This window comes from Herpailurus yagouaroundi, unplaced genomic scaffold, assembly GCF_014898765.1.
Source record: "Herpailurus yagouaroundi ecotype Mexico unplaced genomic scaffold, PumYag 218, whole genome shotgun sequence".
Taxonomy (NCBI): Eukaryota; Metazoa; Chordata; class Mammalia; order Carnivora; family Felidae; genus Herpailurus; species Herpailurus yagouaroundi.
The window spans coordinates 6686751-6714034 of NW_024412449.1; the positions used below are offsets into that span (position 1 = coordinate 6686751).

General features: G+C 44.2%; 1 protein-coding gene across 1 annotated transcript; it reads right to left on the minus strand.

Moving 5' to 3' along the window:
• On the minus strand, window positions 1–27282 carry OLFML1 (olfactomedin like 1). Its single transcript, XM_040456999.1, has 3 exons — window positions 26732–27282; window positions 24154–24442; window positions 1–2353 (listed from the first exon to the last, which is right to left on the minus strand). The coding sequence occupies exons 1-3, from the start codon at window positions 26855–26857 to the stop codon at window positions 1563–1565; spliced, it is 1206 nt and encodes a 401-aa protein (XP_040312933.1). The 5' UTR covers window positions 26858–27282; the 3' UTR covers window positions 1–1562.
• Window positions 27283–27284: the final 2 nt, after the last annotated feature.

Below are 27284 nucleotides of genomic sequence, written 5' to 3' on the forward strand. Positions count from 1 at the left end.
TGGGGAACATTGCCATGTTTATTTATTCATACCTGCCTCATTCCACAACAGATTGGGGCTCTGTATCTATCAGAACTGTGGATAATTGTGCTGTATGCATGGGGTGAGTGATTCCATTCTGCCAGAGATCTACTTAGATGCTATGGGGGGTGGGGGGGGGGAACGTCTCTTCATTGCCTACAGTCCCGCCCTGAGCTTGGCAGAGTTGGCAAAACAGCTGCAGGCACACAAAGCCAACCCTCTCATGTGACCAACCTGGAAAGACAGAGGCCTCAGCACATGACACAGACCGGCACCACAGCCTGAGCTTGTGACCCACACTAGGCTGAATTGGACAAACGCGTGGGAAAGATTTGAAGAAGCCCCTCTGGACAGGCACAGCTGCCCTCTGTCACCTGTGCCACTTGGCATGCCTGCTGTGAGAGGGAACCGCTTGCCTGCTACCTGGCTTCCATCCAGATTCCAGAATCTTTACCAAGGGCCTCAGTGTGCTGGGGAGCTTCACAGGGAATCCCAGCACAGACAGCACTTCCTGAGAGTTTGTATGCTGAGGGCACGTAGGCAAATATAACCTGATGAGGGTTATTTGCTTCGTGTCAGTTTTATTGTGTTTCTAGCAAGAAAAGAGACACAGGGGAAGGCAAAACAAGATGAGGCTACAGCGGGGGTCCTCACCCTTAGGCTGGTTTTCTGGGGGAAGTAGCTTTTGAAGGGCTTATAGGAATGTCTTGTGCAGACATGAAAAATGGCCAAAGGGGGCAGACCATTATTTTTAGGATGAAATGATGAACGTATTGGTTACAAAAGGTTGGGTGAACAAACACACATATTCGATGCTTCCTTGGGCAATGGAAAGACTATGGGATTTGCAGTATCTTCTCGCCCTATTTTCATTTTGTGGCTGTGTTACTTTGGCTCACCTCAACTTTTATTATCTCTAAGCTGGCAATTATAAAGACTTCTGTATGTCTCAGAAGAAGACATGGGATGGGGATTAAACGACGTACATAGGTGCAAACACTTTGTAACCAGCAAGTGGTATTCACATGTGAATGGTTTTGCTTCACTATTTTATCTACTTAGCTTGGTGGCGGGGCAGAGCTAGGGGAAGTGGAGATTCAACATCAGGAAAAGATTGTACTTTAGTGGGGCACTGACAGATGGAAGAAAAAAGACAGGTATTTATGAAAGAGGAAAGAGCTTCAGGAAAGGCCAGGAAGGAAGCCAGGAGTAGTAGGCAGTGGCCTTCATTTCTAATTGCTGGCTGAGGGGAGCAAAGAAAAGGATGGACGTAAGCTGGATCAGAATGTGGAAGGCCTAGAGAGCCCGGAGGTTTGGACGGGTGATGGAAGTAGAAAATGTCTGAATGACAGACTCTCGTCTAAGGTCTTAGAAAACACCTCAGGCCATAACATCCAGGGAAGGATGCATATGCAAGCCTGCTTCTACACCCTATGCCTGTCTGTGATCAGAGGGACACGATAGTATAAAGGGGCTGTGGTCTCAATGTCCTGGAGAGCAGTGTCCACAGCCACAGTGCCTTTCCTCCTTGCTGTAACGCATTACCCCAGAGGTTGCTTTCTCTTTGTCTGGAGTTTGTAAATGATCTGGTTTCCATCATTCCAGGCATAGAGCTGCTTATCTCTGGGGTTGTAATGGATCACGGAATGACTTCTCGGCCTCCTGGGGAAGAACAGTTTGGGCAGATCCTCCTCACCGATAGTGCCCAGTGGATCATAGACACAGGTGACACGATGGGGGCCATGGCCACCAGAACTATAGACCACATAGAGAACCCCACACAAAAGGAATGCGGCTTCGGCATCCTGGCTTCTGCATGGGGTGTCCCATGAGTGTTCCACTCCCAGTGTGCCAGGTTCAATTTTTGTGAGAACCAAATGGCCAGAGATGCCTGGCCCTGCGTGGATGGCCCAGAGCCCATGCTCATCCACAGCCAGGTCAATGTATGTTGACGGGGAGTGCTGATAGACCAGCGCTCGGCCTGCCCCTCCCGGGAGCAGCATTCGATCTTCCACAGTCCTCTTCTGCAGATTATATTTGATTATCTCATTGAGAGTCCCTTGGTTGTGAAAAAACAGAAAACCTTTGTGGATCACTTGGCCTGTTCCCTGCCAGGAATGCGTTAGGATGAGCTTCCGTGGGGCTGGCTTGGTGCTATCCTCCATGAATGCCCGCATGTTTGCAAATTCCCACAGAGTTTTGTTTCTGGATCCGATTAGGAAATAAACCTTTTGGGAACTGCTGGCAGCATCTTTCATCCAAGAGCCATGTGTATCCATAGTCTTCTTCACTATTTTCAGAGACTTTATGCCCATCAACATGTTGTCACAGCCTGGCAAAACAGGAGAAAAAGGAGAGAGACTTTGTAAACATGAGAGGTCTGCTTTTCTCACAGATTTCTTTTTTTCCCCTGCTTATTGTTGCATAGTCTACACACGATGTTACATTAGTTTCACATGTACAACATTATGATTCAACTTGTCTATATGTTATGCTTGCTTACAGCAAGTGTAGCCGCCATCTGTCACCATACAACCCTATGACAATACCATTGACTATATTTCCTATGCTATCTATGCCTTTTATCCTCATGACATTAATTTCTTTCTTTTTTATTTTTTTATTCTTTATTTATTTTGAGAGACAGACAGAGCATGAGTGAGGGAGGAACAGAAAGAGACACAGAATCCGAAGCAGGCTCCAGACTCTGAGCTGTCAGCACAGAGGCCGATGTGGGGCTTAAACTCACAAACCATGAGATCATGACCTGAGCCGAAGTCAGACGCTTAATGGACTGAGCCACCCAGGCGCCCCATGATGCCTGGTCATTAATTTCTTAACTGGATGTGTGTACCTCCCACTCCCCTTCACCCATTTTGCCCTCTCCCCCCGCACCCCAAATACTAGTTTGTTCTCTGTATTTATGGGTCTGTTTCTGCTTTTTTTATTTTTAAGATTTCATATATAAATGAAATCATATGGTATTTGTTTTTCTCTGATTTATTTCACTTAGCATAATACCTTCTAGGTCCATCCATGTTGTCCCAAATGGCAATATTCCTTTCTTTCTTATGGCAGAATAATATTTCATTGTCTATATACCGTATCTTCTTTATCCACTTCTCTGTTGGTGGACACTTAAGTGCTTCTGTGTTTTGGCAATTGTAAATAATGATGCAGTAAACACAGGGATGCACATATCTTTTCAAATTTAGTGCACTTTGGTATTTTTGGGTAAAAACCCAGTAGTGGAATTACTGGGTTATATGGTATCTCTATTTTGAGGAACCTCCCTACTGTTTTCCACAGTGGCTACAACAATTTACATTCCCACTAATAGCACACGAGGGTTCCTTTTGACTCCATATCCTTGTTATTTGTTTTTGATACTAGCCATTCTGACAGATGTAAGGTGGTAGCTCTTTGTGGGTTTGATTTACATTTCCCTGATGATTAGTGATGTTGAGCATCTTTTCATGTATCTGTTCTCACTGATTGCTTTCTTTTCCCCTTCAGTGTCTAGAATAAAGTTATCACACATAAATCAATCACAACTTATAGTATGGTTCAAAGAATCAAATAATTAAATGAATAAATGGGTCTCTGTTAAGGGAGTTGCTGTCGAATTATAAGAGCCAACATTTTATTCAAGTCAGGATATAAACAGCTATTTGCTGGGTCAGAGACCCTGTTCACTTTCTTGGGGTTGACACAGTGAGAATCACTTAGGTGTGAAGCCACCTAGTTCAATTCCATTTGCAAAGATCTTACTGGGTATCTACTGTGTACTTAGCTTACAAGTCTCCCAGAACCATGTTAACTAAGTATTGAGAATAAAAAATATATATAATATCAATCTTAAACCTTGAAGAGATCACCTTTTAGTGAAGGATTCTGGCCCTTAATACTACTAGAACTTTATAAGAACTCTATTCATCCATCCACTTATTTATATGAATGCACGCATTTGGTCAGTCAGCAGACAATGGATACCTCCAAAAGGCAAGGTACTGAGATAGGTGTTATGGGGTACAATAGGCTGAGGTACAGTGATAAATCAAGAATGTTTCTTCCTTAATAGGCACCTACTACAATATGAAGTTTAAAGTGAATTTTTTCCAAAAGGACAGAGAATGGTGCTGTCATTTAAGGAAGGGGATAATGTGTATTTGAATTGACTCTTGAAGGATGCCATTCAGAGATGGTTGGGAATAACATTCTTTACAGTTAACAAAACCACATTTGGGAAAGTCCTTCAGGATCAGTGTTAGGAAAGTAGTGCAGGGTTTAAACCAGTATTGGAGCGCCTGGGTGGCGCAGTCGGTTAAGCGTCCGACTTTAGCCAGGTCACGATCTCGCGGTCCTTGAGTTTGAGCCCTGCGTCGGGCTCTGGGCTGACGGCTCAGAGCCTGGAGCCTGTTTCCGATTCTGTGTCTCCCTCTCTCTGCCCCTCCCCCGTTCATGCTCTGTCTCTCTCTGTCCCAAAAATAAACGTTGAAAAAAAAATTAAAAAAAAAAATAAACCAGTATAAACTACATACTTGCTCTTGCCCCAAACTAGATGCATAAAACAAAATCGATTGAAACCAGCTCTGTGCCTGGAAAACTGAGGGTGGGGCTAAAGAATATAGATTTTATTGTATAGGCAGATGAAGAGCTACTGAAGTTTTTGAACAAGAGTGAATCCTGGTCAAGATTAATTAAGCTGGCAGCTGTGTGTATGATGGATACATGGGAGGGAAACCAAAATCAGGGAAACCAATTAGGAGAGTATTTCTATAATCCAAACAGGATCATAAGGGTCTAAAATAGGTGGAGGAAGATGAAGTTTTAAAAAAAAGGTGGGGTTACATTTTTCCAGCTTTTCTACTTTCCTTCGTGCAAAAACCCTCCCTTCTTGGGGTGCCTGGGTGACTCAGTCGGTTAAGAGTTGGACTCTTGATTTCGACTCAGGTCATGATCTTACAGTTTCTGGGATCAAGTGCAGAGCCTGCTTGGTATCCTCTCTCTCCCACTCTCGGCAACAACCCCCACCCCCGCAATAAATAAACAAACTTAAAAAAAAAAAAACCTTCCTTCTTTGTATCTCATGCTATCAACTCCTTCTAGTCTAAATCACTGAGAGCTCTCCAGGACACTACCCATATGCATTAGGAACCTGAGCACTTCCAACCTCTTCAGCTCCACAGCACCTTGCTTTCAACCTACTTTAGCAACCCCTCCATGTCCATACTCTGGATGGCCCCCCCCCCCCATCCCCTGGAACTGTTCCCTATGAGAAATGTAAAATTCTACTATCCTACCCTCTGCAACAACACTTTGCCTTTCCATTTCTCACCTCTTTGCTCTTACCCCCTTTGCTCTTCCATTTCCCTGGGCCCTGGAGTCCCTTGACCTCTGCTTTCTCCCAGGCTGTCAGCCTCCTTTTCTATCCAACCTGGACCACTGTAATACCTCTCTCACTAGCATGCTTACCCCCCTAGTTATTCCACAATATGCACTCTACAAAAATCCGTGGCCCTGAGTGAATCCAAACCTCTGGCTGTGTCCCAGAGAGTTGTGTGTGGTGGAGAAGATCTCCCAAAGGTGCCCCTGCACATACAGCATCTCCATCCTCAGCTGGGCCCTAAGTACAGACTGCTCTTTCCATGGTTAGTCCCCTATCTTCCACATAGCAGGTATCTTAAATCCCACCCCCATATACTCACACTCTACCCCATCAGTCTCTTCACCAACAGCAGATTAATTCCTTTGCAAAAATAAATACCACCGGACATGAAGTGCCTCCACCTCTGTCCCTCACTTATAAACTTCTCTTAAGTTGTTCCTACCCTTGCTATGCTCCCACACATCTTAGAAGAGGCCACATCATTCCTCCTGTGCAAGACTAATTCTTTCACTTGTGCTCTGATCTCACTCTTTCCTGGCTTCTTCTTGATTCCTTCAATGAATTGCCTCCTTTCTGTTATCTTTAATTTCTCCTTCATGGCTAGTTCCTTAGCTTGTAAACACTTTGCCTATATTAAAAAACAATTCTCCCTCAATTAGGCACCATTTTCTAGTTACTTCACTCTTTCTATCATTTTACATAGTTTCTGTTCCAGAACAGTTTGTTCTCTGGATCTACTTCTTCACCTCCCATCTTTCACTTCAAAATAACTCTGCAGAAATCACCCTCCATAATGTCACTGGGGACCTCCAAACTGAAAACTCAGACCTTTACGTTCATATCTTACTTGATCTTCCCATAGAATGATGGTATTGATTAATTCCTTCTTCTTGAAGATTTCTTTGCCCTTGATCTTTGTGTCACTACAGTCTCTGTGTGTGCCTCCTACTTGCTTCTTCTCTGCTTATGGCAGTGACAGTATCTGTGTTCACTAAATGCCATTTCATTTTCCTCTTCCCTACTTCTATATTCTCAGCTTTCTTTGTAGTTAGGCTGCATCCACTGACCCGTGTTCTGTCCAAAGAGATGTGGACAGAAGTGGTGTGAGCCATTTCGACCTGGCCCTTAAATATGCTATCTTCCAGATGACCTTCATGTTTTGGAATTCTCATGGTGTCCAAGCTAAAGAGGGATATGGGCCAAGATGAAATTAGTTCCACCGGTCATTTCAGGACCCATTAGGACTGAGTCATCAGCTCTAATGATGAACTTGTTGGGACTGCACCATTAGACAGTCTACAGAGTTACAGAGATAGAGAGTGGTGGCTTACTGGAAGCATGAGGAATCCTGCTGGTATCCCTCAAACCCTGCTGAGGTCTGTATCATGGGTGGGACAGGAGCTGTATGGGCCTCTCTCCTTGACTCCTGGAGCATTTTGTAGTGGAATTACAGGTGTATAACAATCTTTCTGGGACAACTGAGCTCTCTGGGGGGTTCCCTCAAGTCTTTGCAAAGGCTTTGGTATAAGAAGCTGGATGGACTCATGGGTTGTCATTTTCTTCTTAATAAATGTTTGGGTTCTTCAGGACAACTGGGGACTATGTAGAGTCAGAGGACAGAAACAGGGTGAAGGAAGAGAAACTAGACATGAAGAAGAGAGGTGCATACCCAGAGAAGTCCCAGAGGTTCTGAGGTAAGCAAGCATTTCAGCAAACTGGTTGTTCTGCCAGCTGTTTGGCCAGCCATCTTACCACAGTTCCTTAATCAATTCACCATCCACTATTATTATACCTTCTCTTCCCTCCTCAAGCCTTCATCATACCCTCCTTACTTTCATATGAAGATCTTGCCTCTTATTTCACTTTCTAATGTGCCCCATTTCTCTCTTGCACTTTATAATAAAACTCCTCAAAGGAGGAATTTCCTCACCTCCAATTATGCCCTAAGCCATTCTAATCAGACTTCAGGCTCTCACTGATCTAAACTTCCCTGCCTATGCCACAGAATCGGTTCTTCTCAAGGTCACCAACAACCTCCATGTTGCCAAATCCAAGGGTCAATTCTCAGTTTTCATCTTAACCAACTTCTCAGCAAAATTTGATTACTTGATTGCTACCTCCCCTTGAAACTCTTTTGTGTGGATTCTGGAACACCCTTCCTCTTGTTTGTCTTCCCATCTTTCTGGATTTTTTTTTTTTTGCATCCATTGTTGGTTTCTTTTCCTCTCCCACCCATAAGTGCTTTGTCCTCACACCCCTTCTGTCTATAACCACTTTCTGAACCACCTCATTCTATCTCATAGCTCTGCATACCATTTCAATTCTAATTAATGATAAATTCTGAAGTTGTCTCTGGAATGACATCCTATCAGGATGTCTACTAAGTCCCAAACCCACTTATCCAACTGCCTGCTCAGTAGCCCTACTTGGATATCTTCAAACTTAACCTGTTCAACATAGAACCCTTGCTTTTATATCCCAAACTCTTTTTCTCCCTACTCTTCCCATTTTAAGCAAAAACCATCAACAAAGTTTCTTATCTATAAATAATTTTTTTTTCCGAAGGGGAGAAGGGGCAGAAATCCTAAGAGGATTCTTGTGCCCAGCATGGAGAATCCTCCACGTTTGGCTCCGAGCCTGATGTGAGGCTCCATCTCACAATTGTGAGATCATGACCTGAGCTGATATCAAGAGTTGGGGGACTCCTGATGGCTCAGTTGGTTAAGTGGCCAATTTCGGCTCAGGTCATGATCTCACGGTCTGTGGGTTTGAGCCCCGCATCAGGTTCTGTGCTGACAGCTCAGAGCCTGGAGTCTGCTTTGAATTCTGTGTCTCCCTCTTTCTCTCTCTCTCTGCCCTTCCCCAGCTCATGGCCTGTCTGTCTGTCTCTCTCTCTCTCTCTCTCTCAAAAATGGGTAAACATTAAAAAAAATTTTTTTTTGTTAACAAAATTTTTTTAAAAAAGTCATAAGCTTAACCAAGCCACTGAGCCACCCAGACTTCCCTAGAAGTCATTCTTAACTCCTTTCTCTCCATCTTCCCACCACCACCAAGTTCTGATAGTAAAACTATTCTTTAAATTATGTTATACTTAAATTAAAATGCTCAAGGGGCACCTGGGTGGCTCAGTCAGTTGAGCCTCTGACTCCAGCTCAGGTCATAATCTCATGGTTTGTGAGTTCGAGCCCCACATTAGACGCTGTGCTGACAGCTCTGACCCTGGAGCCTGCTTCAGATTCGGTGCCTCCCTCTCTCTCTGCCCCTCCCCTGCTCACGCTCTGTCTCTCTCTCTCTCTCTCTGTCTCTCTGTGTCTGTCTCAAAAATAAATATTAAAAACAATTTTTTTAATGCTCAAATATATTTCTTTCCTCCTCTTCCCGCCATTCATCCCTGTACTCCCTGAATTCTTCCCTCTTGCCTAGACCACTACAGTGGTCTCTAATTTGTCTCTCTGATTTTACTCTGGCTTACCTATAATATGCTCTCCACAAAGCAGTAGAAGTAATCTTTTTAAAAACGTAAATTATGTGGCTGACCTGCTAAACCCATTCTCCTATCATTCTTGGAATAAAATCCTAACCTCTTACTCTGTCCTAAAGTACCTACATGATATGGCAGCTGTATCCTCCACTCTCCGCCCCGGCTCACTGTGTTGTGATTACACTGGCTTTCTTGCTATTCCAGGAGCATGTCAAGTTTGTCTCTGCCTCATGGCTTTTGTACTTGTGATTCTTTCTGCCTTGGGTACTCTTTTCCTTGATCTTCCCACAGTCTGCTCCTCTCATCCTTCAAGTCTTTGTTTCAATATCATCTCCCTAAGGGACTTCCTGTGACTACTGCATCTAAATTTAAAATGACCTACTACAACATCTTTCTTATTTCCTTGAGATCACTTGTCATATTCTGTAATTATGTCATCTGTTTTATTTATTAGCTTATTGACCTTCTCCCCCACTAGACTATAAGCTCCACAAAAGTAGGGCTTTTGTCTTCATGTTTACTTTTGTACCGCCACTGCCTAACTCAGTGCTTTGTGGGTTCAATAAATATCTATTGCATTAATGAGGGAAGTAGATTCATTCAAACAGATGTTTTTCTAGGGCCTACATAGTACTGTGCATCTGGAGTTCTGACCACAGGCCTGTCTTAAGTAAATAATAATTTGTAAAGTACTTTAAAGCTTTTAAGATACTTTCAAATCCATTATTTCATTTGAAAATCTGACACAAGGTTCTTATCAAGGAGCATATGGCAGGAGCGGGCGTGGGGAGCAACTCTAGCTGGGGAGAGCAGAGCCTCAGCAGGTCAGTCCTTTCCAAGGTCAGGTCATCAGTGGCTGCTCCCAGATGCCCAGAGGCCTTGCCTGGTCCCTACCGTGGCCAGGGACAGACTTTGGGACAAGCTATAGAAGTCTCTTAGCCATCAGTTGCCACAATATCCCCCTGTTGACATGCTTTGCCAGCCCGAGGGATTGTTTCCCCTTGCCTCTGGGTCCACTTCAGCCTGGTTACAGTCATCACGCCTCGTCTGTGAGGGATAGGTTCTAAGACCCCAGGGGATGCCTATATATCTATATCTGTATCTATATCTATATCTATCTATATCTATATCTATATACACATACTATGTTTTTCCCTATACATTATACATGGACACTTGTGATAAAGTTTAATTTATAAATTAGGCACTGTAGAGATTAACAACAATTATAATAGAACAATTAAACAATATACTGTAATAAATGTTATGTGAATGTGGTTCTCTCTCTCTCTCTCAAAAGTATCATACTGTACTGTACTCACACTTCTTAGGATGATGTGTGATGATAAAATGACCATGTGATGAGATAAAGTGAGGTGAATGACATAGGCACTGGGACACAGCATTTAGGCTACTACTGACCTTCTGACGTTCGTCAGAAGGAGGATCATCTGCTTCTGAAGTGCAGTTGACAGCAGTCACTGAAACTGTGGAAAGCAAAACTACAGATAAGGGGGGATTAATGTATAGGAAGCATTCCCCCTGGGGAAGGCAGAGAAGGCTGCTCCAGCTACTTTAAACCTTAGGCGCTGCAGGACTGCTAACAGAAGGCTCCTCACCAGGCTGAGCCTGGGAGGCGGGGCATGGGCGGGGCGGGGGGGGGGGGGGGGGGGGGGTGTAGGGGCAGCTCCAGGCTGTGGCTGGAAGAGGGAGGAGGGGGCTGTTCTGTTTATCAGGGCCCCATCTCTGCCAGGTGAAGTGTACCTTTTCTCAGCTTCCCAAGAGGAGTCTGTCTCCTGCAGATGCTTTGCTCTTCTCACACTCTCTGGTGATCACAGAGGGTGAATGAATGAATGAATGGGGGTTTAAGTTTACAACTGTTCATAAATGTCTTTAATGGGGAAGAGGAGGGGTCCATGGGCCACCAGAGAAGCTCAGAAACTGTTTCTGATTGGAGAACAAGCACAAAGCCTTGAGAAGTTAATAAATATGTACAAATACACATAATGTGCTTGGTATGGTGATAACTTTATTTACATCAACTTGTCTAGTTCTTACAATAAGCCTAAGTGGTAAATATTTCAAACTCCATTTTCTAAAGGAAAAGAAAAGCTTGGATAAGTTACTTAGAAGGTCACATGGCTATAGGTCCTCCTAACTTAATGTGCACCAGGAGGCAGAGCTAACCAGGAACCCTCCAGCCAGCCCCAGGGCAGGCCCATCCCTACAGGAGGACAGTCAGCAGGCTTACAGCCCAGCTACAGAGGGGGACTATGGCTAAGAACAAGGCACATTCAATGTCTCATGAGTGAGAAAATGTTCATTTAATATACAGCAGAAACTAATTCAACCATTCTTCTTTCTCCTTCTATTCCTCCTTTCTCATGCAGAATCCTTAGAGAAATAGCAAAACAAGAAGAGTGTTGATAGATGGTTTTGATTAGGCAGAGACAGTTGTGAGAGTGCAGAAACACACAACTGCCCCTTGTGCTCCTCCGATCCTTCCTTTGTAGAGGGAACCCAGCACTGGGAGTCAGAGACCTGAATGCTCTGAACCCCATCTCTGGTTCTCCATGTGTCTCCCTGAAAGTCCTTTGGTCAATCCGCCCTTACCTATCCTAGCCTTAAAATGAGGAGTTCAGCCTGGAGTTTCTTCAGGGCAGATAGTCTATGATTTTTATAAATTCCTCTTCTTTTTGGAATTTGGAGAAAATATACTTATAGTGTTTGAGTAAAAGGGTAAGTTAGAAGTCCCTTCAGTGCTTTTCTTCAGAGAGAGGTAATTAGCAGGAGAAAAGAGTTGAGGAAGAAATAGATTTAAAAGCTTTGAGCTCAACAAAGATGCAAATTATTTAACAGAGACAATGACAATGAAGGATCCAACTGCAAATCAGAGAATGCAAATCTATGGTTTTCCCTCAAGCACAATTGGAGACAGGCAATTAGGACAGAGTGTGGCCCAAGGCCTCACAGTGATTTCATATACAAAATAACACTCTTTGAATTTTTAAAATACTTTTTCCCTTATTTAATGGCAATACTCTCCAGACCCGGTGAGACTTGTTCCTCTATAGGGAGTGATGCAACTCCCCTGTGGTTATGTTTTAGAAACATGGTCTGGATGTTGGTGGAGAATGGACTGGGGGTAGGGGTGGGAAAGAGGGGGCACAGGGAAACAGGTAGAGAGTCTGTAGGTACAATCCAGATCAGAGGTATCCAAATAATGATGGACATGGCAAAATGAGTAAGGGTTTGGGAAAACCTTAGGAAAATAGGGGTCAGGTCTTAGCAACTTGGTAGATGGAAGGAGCCCTCAAGGCTAGGGGCCATGGAATGCACAGGAGAGCAACAGAGAAGGGAACCCAGGTTTGCTTGGGGAAAACAGGGATGAATTCATTAAAAAAAAAAAAAAAGAGAGAGAGAGAACGCCAGGGGCACCTGGGTGGCTCAGTCGCTTGAGTGTCTGACTTTGGCTCAGGTTATGATCCTGCTTCTGGTGGGTTGAAGCCCTGCACTGGGCTCTGTGCTGACAGCTCAGAGCCTGGAGCCTGCTTCAGATTCTGCATGTCTCTCTCTCTCTCTCTCTCTCTCTCTCTCTCTGCTGCTCCCCCACTCGCATTCTGTCTCTCTCAAAAACAAACATTTAAAAAAATAATAAAAAATAAAAAAAGAGAACTCCTATAAAACCATGAGTATTTTGACTGCTTCTTGAAATTCTGTGCTATGAAACTTGACTTTTTAAGCACCTGGATTGTATTCAGGTTAATAAACATTAGTCAATACCTATCGGGTGACAGTACAAGTTAGGCTCTAGGATGACAAAGATGGAAGCTCTCAAATGAGCAGTTAATTAGAAAAGCTTCGAGCCAGTCAGTACAATGAAATTGTCAGCATGGACTTAATTTCTTCTAGAAATTAGGGCTGTTTCATGCTTTCTGCTACAGAATAAGTTTCAGATATCTCTGCACGGCACTCAAGGTCCTTCATCTGACCTCCTCTTGGCACTTCCCCACCACACTGGGCTGGTCACCGGTCACCAACTTGCCATGACCTCTTACAAGTCTTAGACTTCACCCATATTTTTCCTTAGCTTTCCATATTTTACCTTCACTCACTTGGGATACATCTACTGGTCCTTCAAAACCAAATTCTCTGGCTCCTACAGGGCAATCTGTTGCTCCTCCTTGTGCGTCCTAAGCACTCTGTGCAGGTGCCTCCCAGAGCAGTTCTGGTGCAGAAGTGGATTTGCTTACTCACTCTGTTTCCTAGCAAGCACTTTACACAGGGGCTATGTCTTATTTGTTTTTATCCATAGCTCCTGGGACCCACTACATATATCCTGTCTATTTAATCTCTTACTGCTTACTGTCCACAAACTCAGGAATCAATTTGATTCAGAGAATGCAGTATTAGTCAGTGTCCAAACTTACTATCCCAACTCATGGTATGCCAGCTTAGAAATCAGATTTGAATGGCAAGAGATGTGGGCAGACATGAGCAGGTGCTATTCACACTCTTGAGTGCCTGAGTAGATGGATGGCAGGAAAGAGGGAAGGCTGGCTTGTGGGAAATGGTACTTAGTGAGTGAGCCACAGTAGGATTTGGCTTTGCACGACTGTGAATCCAGGGCTTTAAAAGAGCCTGGCATACAGCATATGTTGGTTTTGGTGAGTCCTACAGAAGTCTGTAGTAAATCTATATTAGAGGTTTTTCTAGGTTCCCAGACTAACTTCAAACTATTCCATGGTACCCAGTGACGTACCCTGACAGCCTCCCTTTATTGGTGATTAGCAGCAGCTTGTGAGAAAGAAAACAGACTTGATACATGGCTGGTAGCCTGCATGGCTCTGTTCTCCAGATCAAGTTGAGAACTTCACAGGAGCGGATGGAAGCCTGCAAGATGTGTGAATGCGAGTGTGAGTCTGGCCTGCTTCCACTGTGGGGTCCCTCTCGCTGGAATCCAACACAGCCAGACTCCTTCAGATGCTTCCTTTTGGAATTGGCCAGCTCTCATAACCTCCACACCTTAGCTGATTTTCTTCCATGGTATTTATTATCTTCTATCTGACATGCTTTAAATGTATCCATTAACATATTTATCGTTTGACTCTCCTCAATAGAATGTAAACCCCACAAGGGCAAGGCTTTGTCTAATCTGTTGTTTTTACTGTTGTATGTCTGTCCTAAAAGAGCCATCTGGCACACACTATAATTTTTCTATTTTAATTATGAATACAGTAAGTGTCAACAGATATAAATTACATCAAGAAAAATTCTTTGGGGTCCTGAATAACTTTTTAGAAGTGTAAAAGTTTCCTGAAACTGAAAGTTTGAGAATGCTGTCCTAGCGGGTCCAGGCTGGTCAACATGCATGGGAAGTGAGGCATTGAAGTGGGCAGTCTCTGAGGAATTTCCGATCAAACAGCTCTGTTTTGAACCAATTTTCTGACTGTTGCAACATTTAAGCATTCCAAGGTTATAATTATGAACATTTTTGTTTTTGTGTATTGTTCATTTCAAAAATGAGCTGGTTCTTGTGGGTTTTTCTTGCATAGTGTTTTTTTCTTTATTTTCTTCCTGTAACATTCTTACCAAACTAAAAAAGATGGAAATGTTCTTAGTTTCTAGGTGTGGTACTGCCATTCTCCCATTTGCTTGGTTGGAAAACAGAGTCATTTTGACATTGTACCACAGATTCTTCCTGTGAGATAAGTCTCACTTCATCCTGTTCTCATCCTTCCTGTCTCAAAGTCTAGGACTTGCTCTCCTGAACTGGAACTTTGCAGCAGCCTCAAAATCATCAGTCACACTAATGCGCAATTTACTGCTTCCATATAGAAATTGGCATCCGTAAAAACTGATCTTGATTACTGCCTCTTTCCTGGAGCATCAGGACCTTTGGGCTTTTGCCTTATGAGATGTTGTTGGAGGTTCTAGTGGAAGTGTGGGCTCTAGAACTTGGAACTTGCTTTGGCCCAAAGAATTCAGTACAAGGGACCAGACCTTTAGTAGGCTTGTGCCTCCTTCCTCAGAGGTCTGCCTCTATCATGGGAACAAGCCCGCCCAGGTTCACTTCCTGAAAGATCAGGGACCATGTGGAGGAGACCCAAACCATCCCAGCTGAGGCCCTCCTCAACCAGCCATCCCCTGGGCAATGTGCCACTGAAGAACCCACCCAAGAGCAGCCAAGCCTGGCCCGGACCAACAGAACTGCCCTGCTGTCCTATAGACTCCTAAGAAATTATCAATGATTATTGTTTTAACACACTAAGTTATAAAGTGGTTTGTTTTGCAGCATTCTTGTGGCAACAGAGAATTGACATGGGTGGGGGTGGGGGGATGGAGAGCAGAAATGGAGGCTGAGATGAATCTAGTGTGTCTGGGGCAGGGGAACACGCTCCTAGCCAGAGCGTGGGAGGAAGATGGGGCTGCGTGAAACACTCAGCACCATAGTTTCGTCATCTAAAAAGAAGTCATAATTGTATCTCCCTGGCACGGGTGTGGTGGGTTTTGGGCAACATAACAGACAAAGGGCTGTTACAATCTTTGGCAATTAGCTGCCTCCACTCTCTAATAAACTATTCCCCAAGGTCAGAAAATATTGATTTCTACTCTGTTCCAGGCACTGTGATAGACTTGGAAAGCACAGTATGAATAATGTAGGGGTGCATGAACTATATTTTGTTTTCCGAATAGCACATCAGACACAGCATAGAGCATTGAGAGGATGCGAACAGGCAGTAGTGACATAAGATGAGGCTGAGAAACATTCAAAGTTCATGTGTTCAGCTGTTAGCATGTTATCTACCTTTTTACAATAAAGGTAAATACAGTAAATATAGTCTATATGATATTCATAGTTTTTATTTAATCAGAAGATGCCACTTTCATGGAGAATAACAAAAGAGTTAAAGCTAGGTTGGGGTCAGGTTGTAAAGGGCTTTCTTTTTTTTAATTTTTTTTCAATGTTTATTTATTTTTGAGAGACAGAGAGAGAGATGGAGTGTGAGTAGGGGAGGGACAGAGAGAGAGGGAGACACAGAATCCAAAGCAGGCTCCAGGCTCTGAGCTGTCAGCACGGAGCCTGACGCGGGGCTTGAACCCATGAACCGTGAGATCATGACCTGAGCCAAAGTCAGACGTTTAACCAACTGAGCCACCCAGGAGCTCCAGAGGGCTTTCTTTATATTATGTTATGGGGTTTGCTTTAACCCATAGGTTGTGGTTACCATCAAAGTTGATAAAGAAATGATGCAGTAAATCTGGCAATATAACCCTGGTGGCAACATAGGACAGAGCCCTGGAACGGGGAGAGGCTGGCAGCAGGAAGCTTGGTCAGCAGGCTCCTGCAGGAATCAGGACCAGAGATGATGAGAGAAAAGTGCAGATGGAAAAAATAAGTTTGAGGGATGTTCAGAAGGAAATATGTACTGGATAGGGTGACTGGTCAGATGAGGGCCAAAGAGATGCTTCTGAGATTTCTAGCACAGGAAAAGTGTGTGTGGAACTCTTCTGCTAACTCATGGGGGGACAGAGATGAGTGTTTTAATTTTAAATGTAAATGGGGGCACCTGGCTCAGTCAGTTAAGCGTCAGACTCTTGATTTCAGCTCAGGTCATGATCTGGCGGTTTGTGAGTTCGAGTCCTGCACCCAGCTCTGTGCTGACAGTGAGGAGCCTGCTTGAGATTGTCTCCCCCTCTCTCTGCCCCTTCCTGCTCCCCCCTCAAAAGTAAAAATAAGCAAATAAAAAATAAAAATTTAAAATCTAAAAATTTTAAACATAAAGTAAATGAAGGAAAGGCAAATAATTAAAAACCAAGGAAGTAGGGGAAAATGTTTGACCCTTCTTGGCCAGGGTTTAAAAGAATGATTTAAAGTAATCTGTTTGTGGGGCGCCTGGGTGGCTCAGTCGGTTGAGTGTCCAACTTTGGCTCAGGTCATGATCTCACGGTTCGTGGGTTTGAGCCCCGCATCGGACTCTGTGCTGACAGCTCAGAGCCTGGAGCCTGCTTCAGATTCTGTCTCCCTTTCTCTCTACCCCTCCCTGGCTCGCATTCTGTCTCTTTCTCTCAACAGTAAACATTTAAAAAAAAATTAAAGTAATCTGTGAGTAAGAATCGTCATCAAACAGCGACCAAGGGGAGGGACATGGTCTTCATATGTGTCCCACAACGAGATCACAAGAAGCTGGGCCTCCTGGGTACAGGCATGGAGTCTCGGAACAGTGGGCTCCTACCTCGAGTGCTTCCGTGACAGGCTTGGAGATGGCCTGCCTGGTTCTCTCTTCTGTGTACACCCATCCTCCCCTACTGCCAGTCTGTTCCATGCACAGTGGCCAGAATGACCTTCCCCAACCTCTGTCTGAGCTCTGACACATCCCTGCTCACCACCCTTAAGCACAACAGCATGATGGGAGAGGTTAGAATGTGGAGGAGTCAGCCGCCTTGGTCTGAATCCCAGCTCTGGCATCAACTGGCTGTGAGACCTTGGGCAGATTGCTTATCCTCTCAGTGCCTTGATTTCCTCACGTACAAAACGGGGGAAAACTATAATACATATACATAGGGGTGCCGTGAGAATTGGATGATATAACCCAGTAAGGTAAATTCTTAAAGATTATTCAGTTAATGAACACTCACTAAATATTAGCTACCATGAGTCACATTATTTTCATTTCTCATAGCTTGAAAGCGTTGATTGGCTTAGCATGAAGCCCCTGCCCAGTTCTCTCATCTGCTCTCCACAACTTCTTCCTCCACCTGAGGTCTGAATGCCAAGCGCCGTTAGGCCTCTGTGCTTCCACAGGCCGTTCCATTTGCTTGAAGCAGCCTCTACTCTATTCTCCATTCAAATCGTTCTTTTCCATTATTAAAACTCGGCTTGAGGGTTACTTTCCAAATTCCACAGTCCCTCCCCGCCCATCTCCACAGCAACCCTGACCTTGCTAAATTACTCAATGCCTGCCCCTGTGCTTCTGGTGAGAGCAGTCATCACTCTGGCTGTTACCGCGGGTTTGTTTAGATGGCCTCCCCACTTGGCTGTAGCTTCCTGAGGACAAGGATGTTACCCTATTCAATGTCCCATCTCTGATGCCTGGCACCATGCCAACAGAGACCTGGAATTCACTAGACATTTGCTGAATGAGTGAGCAAATGAATGAGTTATAGAGAGAGTGAATGGGTGCTCACTCTACCTGGAGCCAAAAGCCATCAGCTGAAACAACTTTGGGACCTTCTATTAGTATCCATAGTGATGGGACTGGAGGTATCTTCTTAGATTGCAGGCCTTCCAGATGGATAGACAAAAGAAGTGCTGTGTATATAGGCCCTTCTGGACCCAGCACAGTGACCTATGGAACCCTGCCGGAGACGGCCCAGGATAAACATTATATACATCTCTAGTGTTGCTGGCCCTATATTGCAGCAACTTCTGGGTAGAAATGTGTGTGTGCACACAAGTGTGTGCACACACACTCTGTCTCTCTGTCTCTCTCTGTCTCTCTCTCTCTCTCTCTCTCCCTCTCTCTCTGTCCTGCACTTACACTTGTGTGTACACTCTCAATCCCCTCCTTTATAGTAAATACATTGCCACAAATTAGAGTTATACCTCTCTTAATGTTTTGTGCCCTGTGTCACAAACTAGTGGACCTTGGGAGTTGACTCACAGAGATGTTTTATTTGGCTGCCAGGGTTTTTTTGTTTGTTTGTTTGTTTTTGTTTTTAATGGCTTTGAATATAGGGCAGGCACATTTATAATTCTTGAATGGATCCCACAGGCATTTAAATGTGCAGCAACAGATTTTCTTTTTGAAACATGATCTAACAAAAGATAGGAGTTATTTAATTCAGGAGAGAGAGGGTTACTTGAGGTCACCTACATGCGGCCTTGCAATAAAAGTTGCTGTGCTGAAACAGGAAATAAAATAAAATCCGCTATAATGGCTTGTTTTGAGTGCCTTTAGAATTTTTCTTCACAAGCTATTTGCGAGTTAAAAAGAGGTTAATACTCTTATCCACACAAGAATGTAGCCTGCAGAATCTGCAAAAAACAGCTAGATAAATTCTCAATCTGGGTATCTGAGGCAATGTGCTTTGCCCTAAGTTGCCAAGTGCAATGCAAAATTTCTTTTTACTAATAACAGAGTGCCAAAGACTTCGAATGACTTTTAAATATAAGTTGGATTGTGTACAGCAACGTTCAGTCATTACATTCTAAATTCTGTGTGTGTACGTGTGTGTGTGTGTGTGTGTGTGTGCATGTGTGAGAGAGAGAGAGAGAGATGGAGAGTGAAGGAGAGAGGAAGAGAGAAAGTGTGCATGTTGGAGTTAAGATTTAAGAATTTGACCTAACCCCAAAACATCCCTGGGATTGCTGCCCTCACTTGAACACCATTTGCGGATTGTCTCTAAATAAAGCCTAAAGACTTGAGAACAGCTCTATGGGAAATAGCTTCATTACAGAACAATTCTATCTTATTTATCATCCCCAGTATCTGACCCTTTCTGGTTGACTGAGAAATATTCCAGGAATAAATGCAAACCATTTTAGACTGATGTCAGAATTTTCTCGAAGTATCCTGAGACACAGGGTAGAATCTCCCAAGGAAGCTGCATCATTCTCTCCCTATGGGATTTCCAAAGAAACTCTCTCTCTCTTTTTTTTTTTAAGAGAGAGAAAGGGCGCAAGTGTGTGAGGGCAGAGAGAGAGAGAGAGGGAGGGGAGAGAGAGAGAATACCATGAGGGGCAGAGGGGCAGAGAGAGAGAGAGAGAAGTGGGGCTCACCCAATACGGGACTCGAACTCATAAACCATGATATCATGACCTGAGCCGAAGTCAAATGCTTAACAGACTGAGCCACCCAGGTGCCCCCTGAAGAAACTCTCTTTAGAAGACAGTGTATATGTATGAATGAAAGCCTGTGATGTGACAAACCCTCCCTGGCCTGTAATCCCAAGGTGTTTCCCCACACACAAGGGTGCTGACATGAATCTTAAGGATTTTAGTGGGAGCTCTGTAGCTGGCTCAGTCTCTTCTGGCCAAGGTTAGAAGACAGGAAGATCAGAGCCTTGTAGGAAGAAAGTCGATACATGTAATTAGTGACACCAGCTAGGCCTAGTGGACTAGAGCACCAGGTAGGCAGAGTTCTAAGATGGCCTCCAAGATTCCTTCCCCTGGTGGACGTACCCTACGTAATCCCCTCCCCTTGGCTGTGTGTGACATCTGTGAATATGACGGGATAGCACCCATGATTTGGTTACATAACAAGAGAAAGGTGGAGGGATTTTGCAGATATAATTAAGGTCCCAAGTCAGTTGATTCTGAGCTAACCCAAAAGAAGGTTATTATGGGTAGGCCTGGCTTATATCACATACAAATTCTTAAGAGGGACTAGGCTGAAGAGAAACACTCTCCTTCTGTCCTTGAAGAAGCAACAATGACATTGTGAACTGCTGATGTCAATGGGCAATACAAGCCGAGGCTTTCTTAGAGCCGTAAGAAAGCAAATTCTGTCAAAAACTTCAGTAAGCTTGGAAGAGGACCCTGAGCTCTGGGTGAGAATGTAGCCCAGCTAATACCTTGACCGTACCCTCCCAAGGCCTTGAACAAAGGGAGGTGAAACTGTGCCTAGACTCCTGATCCACAGATTCTCTGAGATAATAAATGTACCTTGTTTTAAGCTGCTAAATCTGCAGCAATTTGTTACTCAGCATTAGAAAACTAAGATAGATATAGTTACTAACAGAAATGGCAAAAGAAGAGGGGCACCTGGGTGGCTCAGTCGGTTAAGCATCTGAATTCTGCTCAGGTTATGATCTCGCAGTTCATTGAATTCGAGTTCCGCATGGGGCCCTATGCTGACAGCTCAGAGCCTGGAGCCTGCTTCGGATTCTGTGTCTCCCTCTCTCTCTGCCCCCTCCCACCTCGCACTGTCTCTGTCTCTCTCAAAAATAAATAAATGTTAAAAAAAATGTTTTTAAACAAAAAAGAAATGGCAAAAAAAGGAAAAGTGGGGGATGGGCACAGAATACAAAACACAGAAAAGTCTATTCTTGAGCGGAGAAACTCTGAAAATAATACGTCAATACTAATCACACAACTGTGGTTGTTTACAGGTTGGTCTTCCCCTAAACTAAGCTCTGAGGGGACTCTGCCATCAGTATCTCCTCTATGGACAATTTTTACAGCCTCCTCCACGGGCCATGCTGATCTAGACTCTGTGAATACAGACAGGAAGATGTCTGTATGTTTATGGTCTGGTTGAGGAATAAATACACACACATATGTGTGGTTGAAAGTATTAATGCTCCCTTGGAGGATTTAATGAGCTGCACCAGGAGCACCAGAGGTCAATCTGCCTGGCAGAAGGGATTCACAGAGAATTCACAGCATTTTTGAGTCAAAAAGGGGGAATAAGAAAAACTATATATATAATATATATATTATAATATATAATATATATTTAATTGCAACTGCATGTGGGTAAAGTGTGAGAGAAGAAGCAGCCAGAAATGAACTTGAGTCATTTCGTAAAGGGCCTTTCTTATATAAAAGGCCAAGAGATTTGAATGGAAATTTTGGTGTTGATAGTTCTATACAGAGGAGTAATGTGATTAATTTTGTATTGTGGGGAGGTCTGTGTGACAGCAGATAGGAGGCAAGACCGGAGGCAAGAGGAGCAGTAAGAAAGGAAGCTCAGAGGACAGACACGTTCTGCTCACGCCTTTATCCCTACTGTGTAGCACAGGGCCCGTCCAGGGGTAGGGGTCAAAAGTGTGGAATATTAAACCAATGAATCATCAGTCAAGGGCTCCAGAGGGAACAGGCATGGAAGAAGCAATCTCTGAAAAGTTGAAAGTTTTCACTTACCATGGAAGAGGGAATATTTCAGGCCTCCAGTGTCTGAGGGATGAGGCAGATGATAAGGGTTCAAAGAGCAGCAAGTTCAGAATCAGGACCTCTGCTGGGCTCTAGCTGGAGAAGAAAGGGGCAACCCCAAGGACTGAGGGGCTTAGCCAGTCCAGGGACCAGGAGAAGCTCAGGGATCTAATCTAGCACCACCGTTCAGGATTGGGGTCCTGCCTGACCCCTGGCAGGAAAGCTCAGGCACATTAATAATACCCAATCCTCCTCATCAGCTTTTTAGGCAGTCTCTGTTCATCCTCTCCTAGATCATCCTTACCCTTTCCCTCCTTCTCTCACCCTATGTTTATCCCCAGTTGCTCCCTCTCAGAGGATGATTCATCTCAAGATAATGTCAAGGCCAAAAAGGATCAATTACTCATTCAACCAACTTGATCAACTGCTTCATATTATAGATAGGCACCCTTCTCTCTGCCTTCTGTTCTCCTTTCCATCAAAACCTAATAACTCCTCTGTCCATACTGACAGTCTCTCCAACAATCCATTCATTTGTTCACTTAGTTATTCACTGACAAATATGTGTTGAACACAGACACTGTTCTAGGCACTGGGGCACAGCATTGTGAAGGATCATATAGAGCTAACATTCTAGATGCAGAGGCAGAAAGTAAGCAGTGAGCAAATAAATGAACTAGAAGATTTCAGAGTTTTCTGAAAAAACAAATAGTAGAGTAATAGTGCTCCAAAATTCCTCCTGGGTTTCTTATCTCAACGTATTTGAGACCAGCCACCCAAAACCTAAGTCAAAGATCCAGAAAGTGTCCTGGACTCATCATTTTCAGTCATTTTTCACCTTTAATTATGAGTCACCAAGCCATGTGGATTCCAACTCTCAATGGCTCTCAAATCCATCCGCCCTTCTCTATCTCAATGACACCTAATGCAGACACCATCACTTGTTGCCCCAATTGCTACAGTAGTCCCCCACTGGTCTCCTTTCTCTAGTCTTGCCCTCTTCCTTCATGTCATGTCCCTGATGAACATTGTTTAGTGGTTCTCTATCATTTTCCAAATCAAGTTCAAACGCCTGAGCTTCACATGCAAGGTCTTTCATTGAACCCTACAATCTTGTTTCTTGTTTTGCAAATGCATCTGCCCCATTGAGCTTCCCCTCGGCCATATCTGCAGACCTACATGCCAAAGTGTTCTATACTCTCATGCCTTCAGTATATTGTGCCCTCACCTCACGTACCCTTTGCTCATTTTTCTCTAATACTTTGTTTAAAACTCAGATCAAGGGGCACCTGGGTGGCTCAGTCGGTTAAGTGGCCAACTTTGGCTCAGGTCATGATCTTGCGCTTTGTGAGTTTAGGCCCCAGGTTGGGCTCTGTGCTGACAGTTCAGAGCCTGGAGCCTACTTAGGATTCTGTGTCTCCTTCTCTCTCTGTCCCTCCCCTGCTTGTGATCTGTTTCTCTCTGTCTCTTAAAAATAAATAAACATTTAAAAAAAATTAAAAAAAACCCTCAGATCAAGTGTCACATCATTTAGGAAGACCCATCTTATGATGACCCATGGAGTTCTTATCAGGATTACACTGAGAAGGTATATGAAACCTTTAGCACAATGATGACACTCATCTTTTATCTTATTTCTCTGATGGAATTTCTCACATTTGGGACAGACACAATTAACATATAAATAAAGTTTTCCTATTTGCAGTGAAACCATATCAGAATACAGACTCTGAGCTGGGTGACTTGTCTCCCTCATTGTTTTAATAAAATGGACTCATGCACAGGAAATTTTCTTTCTCGCTTATGTTTTTCTTGCTTGATACTCGTTATTATAATTTGAGCTCCCAACCATTATTCTTAATGGCCTGGAAGGGATTTGAACAGGATCCCAAGATGGAAGACAAATCCCCTAGATATCACCATCCTGACAACACAGTAATGATTCACTGTAGTACTCAGTCCTGAGGGTTGACCAATGCCATTTACAATTTCAGACTATCTCTTGGCACATTAGCAGCCGCTGCCTACTCTCAAGGCACTGGGGGAATCTGCCAACCTTCTACCCTCCCTGGAAGGATCTGGTACCACACACCTCTTCCAAACCAAGGTCTATCTGGAGATGTGCTTCCCTAGCTGACCTCTGACACTGAAGTCCTGACCTTCTATGGGGGCTTTAAGAACTCTCTGTGAAAGGAAAAGCTGCTTTCCGAGAAGGACTTTTTCCTTCAGACACCTGTTCCCTGGTAAGGTTTCCCTCCCAGAGCCTGCCCCCAAAACTGTACATCTGGTTCTTACTCTCATACCTGGCCAGACCCCTATCTGTGCCGAGTCTGTGTCTCTGAATGTGAGTCCCTACAAGGGCTGTAAAAGACATGGTTCTCTTACTTGCATTCAGCAGAGTCCGGATCTTTTTCTCTTCTTCGGCCTCTTGGATGAGCTTTTCTGCCAGGGTCTTGTCCTCTGATTCCAGGCATATGTCAGCTTCCCGCAGGTACTCCAGGTAGTCTATCTCGCGCTGGGCACGTTCGACTCTCAGGGCCAGGTTAGCCACTGCACTCCTATACTCACTGGTGGAGGTCTGACATCTTCCCAGCATAACGGATAGGTTTTTCGAGAACTCTTGGAAGTCTTGAATGTATGCCCTTGTTGCTTGGGTACATTTTTCCAGTCCTTGCTTCAGTCAGAAAATAAATTCTCAAATTATTGCTAGTTACTTAAATTGGTCAAGAATACAAATAGCTATCATTCGCAGGAAAATATTTAAAAAAAAATTTTTTTTTTCAACGTTTATTTATTTTGGGGACAGAGAGAGACAGAGCATGAACGGGGGAGGGGCAGAGAGAGAGGGAGACACAGAATCGGAAACAGGCTCCAGGCTCTGAGCCATCAGCCCAGAGCCTGACGCGGGGCTCGAACTCACGGACCGTGAGATCGTGACCTGGCTGAAGTCGGATGCTTAACCGACTGCGCCACCCAGGCGCCCCCGCAGAAAAATATTTTTAAAATACAAATAATCAGGGGTGTCTGGGTGGCTCAGTCAGTTAAGCGTCCAACCTCGGCTCAGGTCATGAGCTCGCAGTTTGTGAGTTCAAGCCCCGTGTCGGGCTCTGTGCTGACAGCTCAGAGCCTGGAGCCTGCTTTGGATTCTGTCTCCCTCTCTCTCTGCCCCTCCCATGCTCATGCTCTGTCTCTCTCTGTCTCTCAATAATAAATAAATGTTAAAAAATTTTTTAAAAATCCCTCAGGGTGAGAACTGTATTACTTTGTAAGTGTCCACATTGGCCAACAGTGACTGCCACCTGGGATTTGACTTCCCCTCCAAGTCTTGACCAGGTTGGGAAGATCTATAGGAACCATTTCCCCATCTTTTAAAAAATCCACATTCATAGCAATCAAAGTGTCTGCACTTTATACCCTTTTCTGCAGAAAAACTTTTCAGGTATTGAGGGAAACCTGCAGGAATCCCAGGGCAAGCTAGTGCTAAATGCAGGGGGCCCAGGATTGAGCCTAATTCTGGCACTTTCAAGGAGGTACCCTGGGGAGGAGTTGTCTGAGGAAAGAGCAAGTAAGGCAGGCAGCAAGAGGCCATGGCCTGGGACCATCTTGTTCCCTGCCCCCAGCCTCAGCTGGTTGGCTGGACATTAGGAAATGCGTTCAGCCTGCTCTTTGGAATTATTTTACTTAACCAGATCATCAACTAATTTGGACTTTAAAAATATTCAAGAAGATATAGAAAATAAATATTGGAAACAAGAGTGTCTTCGGAAAAAAAAGTGTCTTTGGAAAAAGGTAAAGAATTTATCAAAATTTAACTTGTACAAAAGCAAGGCAATTGAGTATGAAATAATGGCAACGCCAGGGGTATGCCAAAGGCTAGGGCACAGGGTTACATTTGTCGCTGGGAGCCTGTCTGTGCTGCAAAAATGGTGGGTTTTACAAATTTTAGTGAAGTGGCAGCTGCAACCCATGGGGAAGGGGACCCCCAACACTTTCTCTCTAACATTGCTGAAATCTACTCACTTCTTTTCTTTTCTTTTGAGAGAGAGAGAGAGAGGCAGAGCATGAGTGGGGGAGGGGCAGAGAGTGAGAGGGAGACACAGTATCCGAAGCAGGCTCCAGGCTCTGAGCTGTCAGCACAGAGGCCAATGTGGGGCTTGAACTCATAAACCATGAGATCATGAACTGAGCCAAAGTCAGCGCTCAACAGACTGAGCCACCCAGACACCCCTGAAATCTACTCATTTCTAAACCCAAGTGCAGTTTGGCAAAGGAGCTAAGATGCAGCCTCTTGATATAATACCATAACTTTTTACAGTGGCCTAATATTTTATCATAAAAAAACGAAAGGAAAACTAACATCTACTATCGTCCTGATATAGTAAAATACGAATAAAAAGTGACCAAAATTTTTAAATTATTTTTTGTTTTTAATGTTTATTTATTTTTGAGAGAGAGACAGAGCATGAGCTGGCAGCATGAGCTGTCAGCACAGAGCCTGATGCAGGGCTTGAACTCATGAACTGTGAGATCATGACCTGAGCTGAAGACTGACACTTAACCGACTGAGTCACCCAGGCACCCCAGAAGTGACCAGAATTTTTAATTTTCATATTTAAATAATGGAACTATTGAATAATAACAACGCTTTGTAACATTTACCGCCATGCCAGGCAATGTTCAGAATAGCCATAGGAGATAAATTCTATTATCATCCCCACTTTACAGATGAGAAAACTGTCAGATCAGACCACAAAGTGAAGCCTACTCAAAGTTTGGGAGTGGTGCAGCCTCTGGAGCCAGCTCTCTGAACCACTAGATGATAAAAAAATCTCAAGTGTAATGTTGGCAATGTATTTATGATATATGTGGGGAAAGTGCATCCCAGTAGAGAGGGAAACAGGGGTAAGATAACGTGACTTCCGGGAGGCATGTTCCCCGGATCAGGTGCACAGATGCCACCTACCTCCAAGACTTGAAAGCGCTGGTAGATGTAGTGCACCATGGCTGGGTCCTGGGCACACTGTGGAGGGAGCAGGAGAGCCGCAAGGAACAGAACCAGGAAAGCAGATGCTTGCTGAAGGGCCATCATTGTCCTGCGAATCACCCAAGGGTGGAATCTCCTGTGCTGTGCTTCTCCAAGAAAACTCAAGGGTCCAGGTAGCTAGTCTTCCACTTTCTAGCCACTGCTGTGAAAATCCTCCACAAACAGCCAGAGAGCAAAGCCTGCTTGTTATTCCACCAGATGCGTGATCTCACTTTGCAAGCCAGTGATCAAGTCCAGCTGTTGGCAAGCCGGTCCCTGGAGGCCTTGCAGGTCGATGTGGGGTAGAGAGTTCCTTGGGTCCATCTGTTATTATCACTCTTCACACACACTGATCCTCTCCAGGCTAGTGGCTGCACCCTCTTGCAGGCCTGGGTGAGTGTGCACTGGGGTGGGGGTAAGGGTGGGGAGGGCAGCCCTCCTCCTCTCCTTGGCTCCTTGCATTTTACTTCTGCTTTCCTCCTCCCTAGCGGAT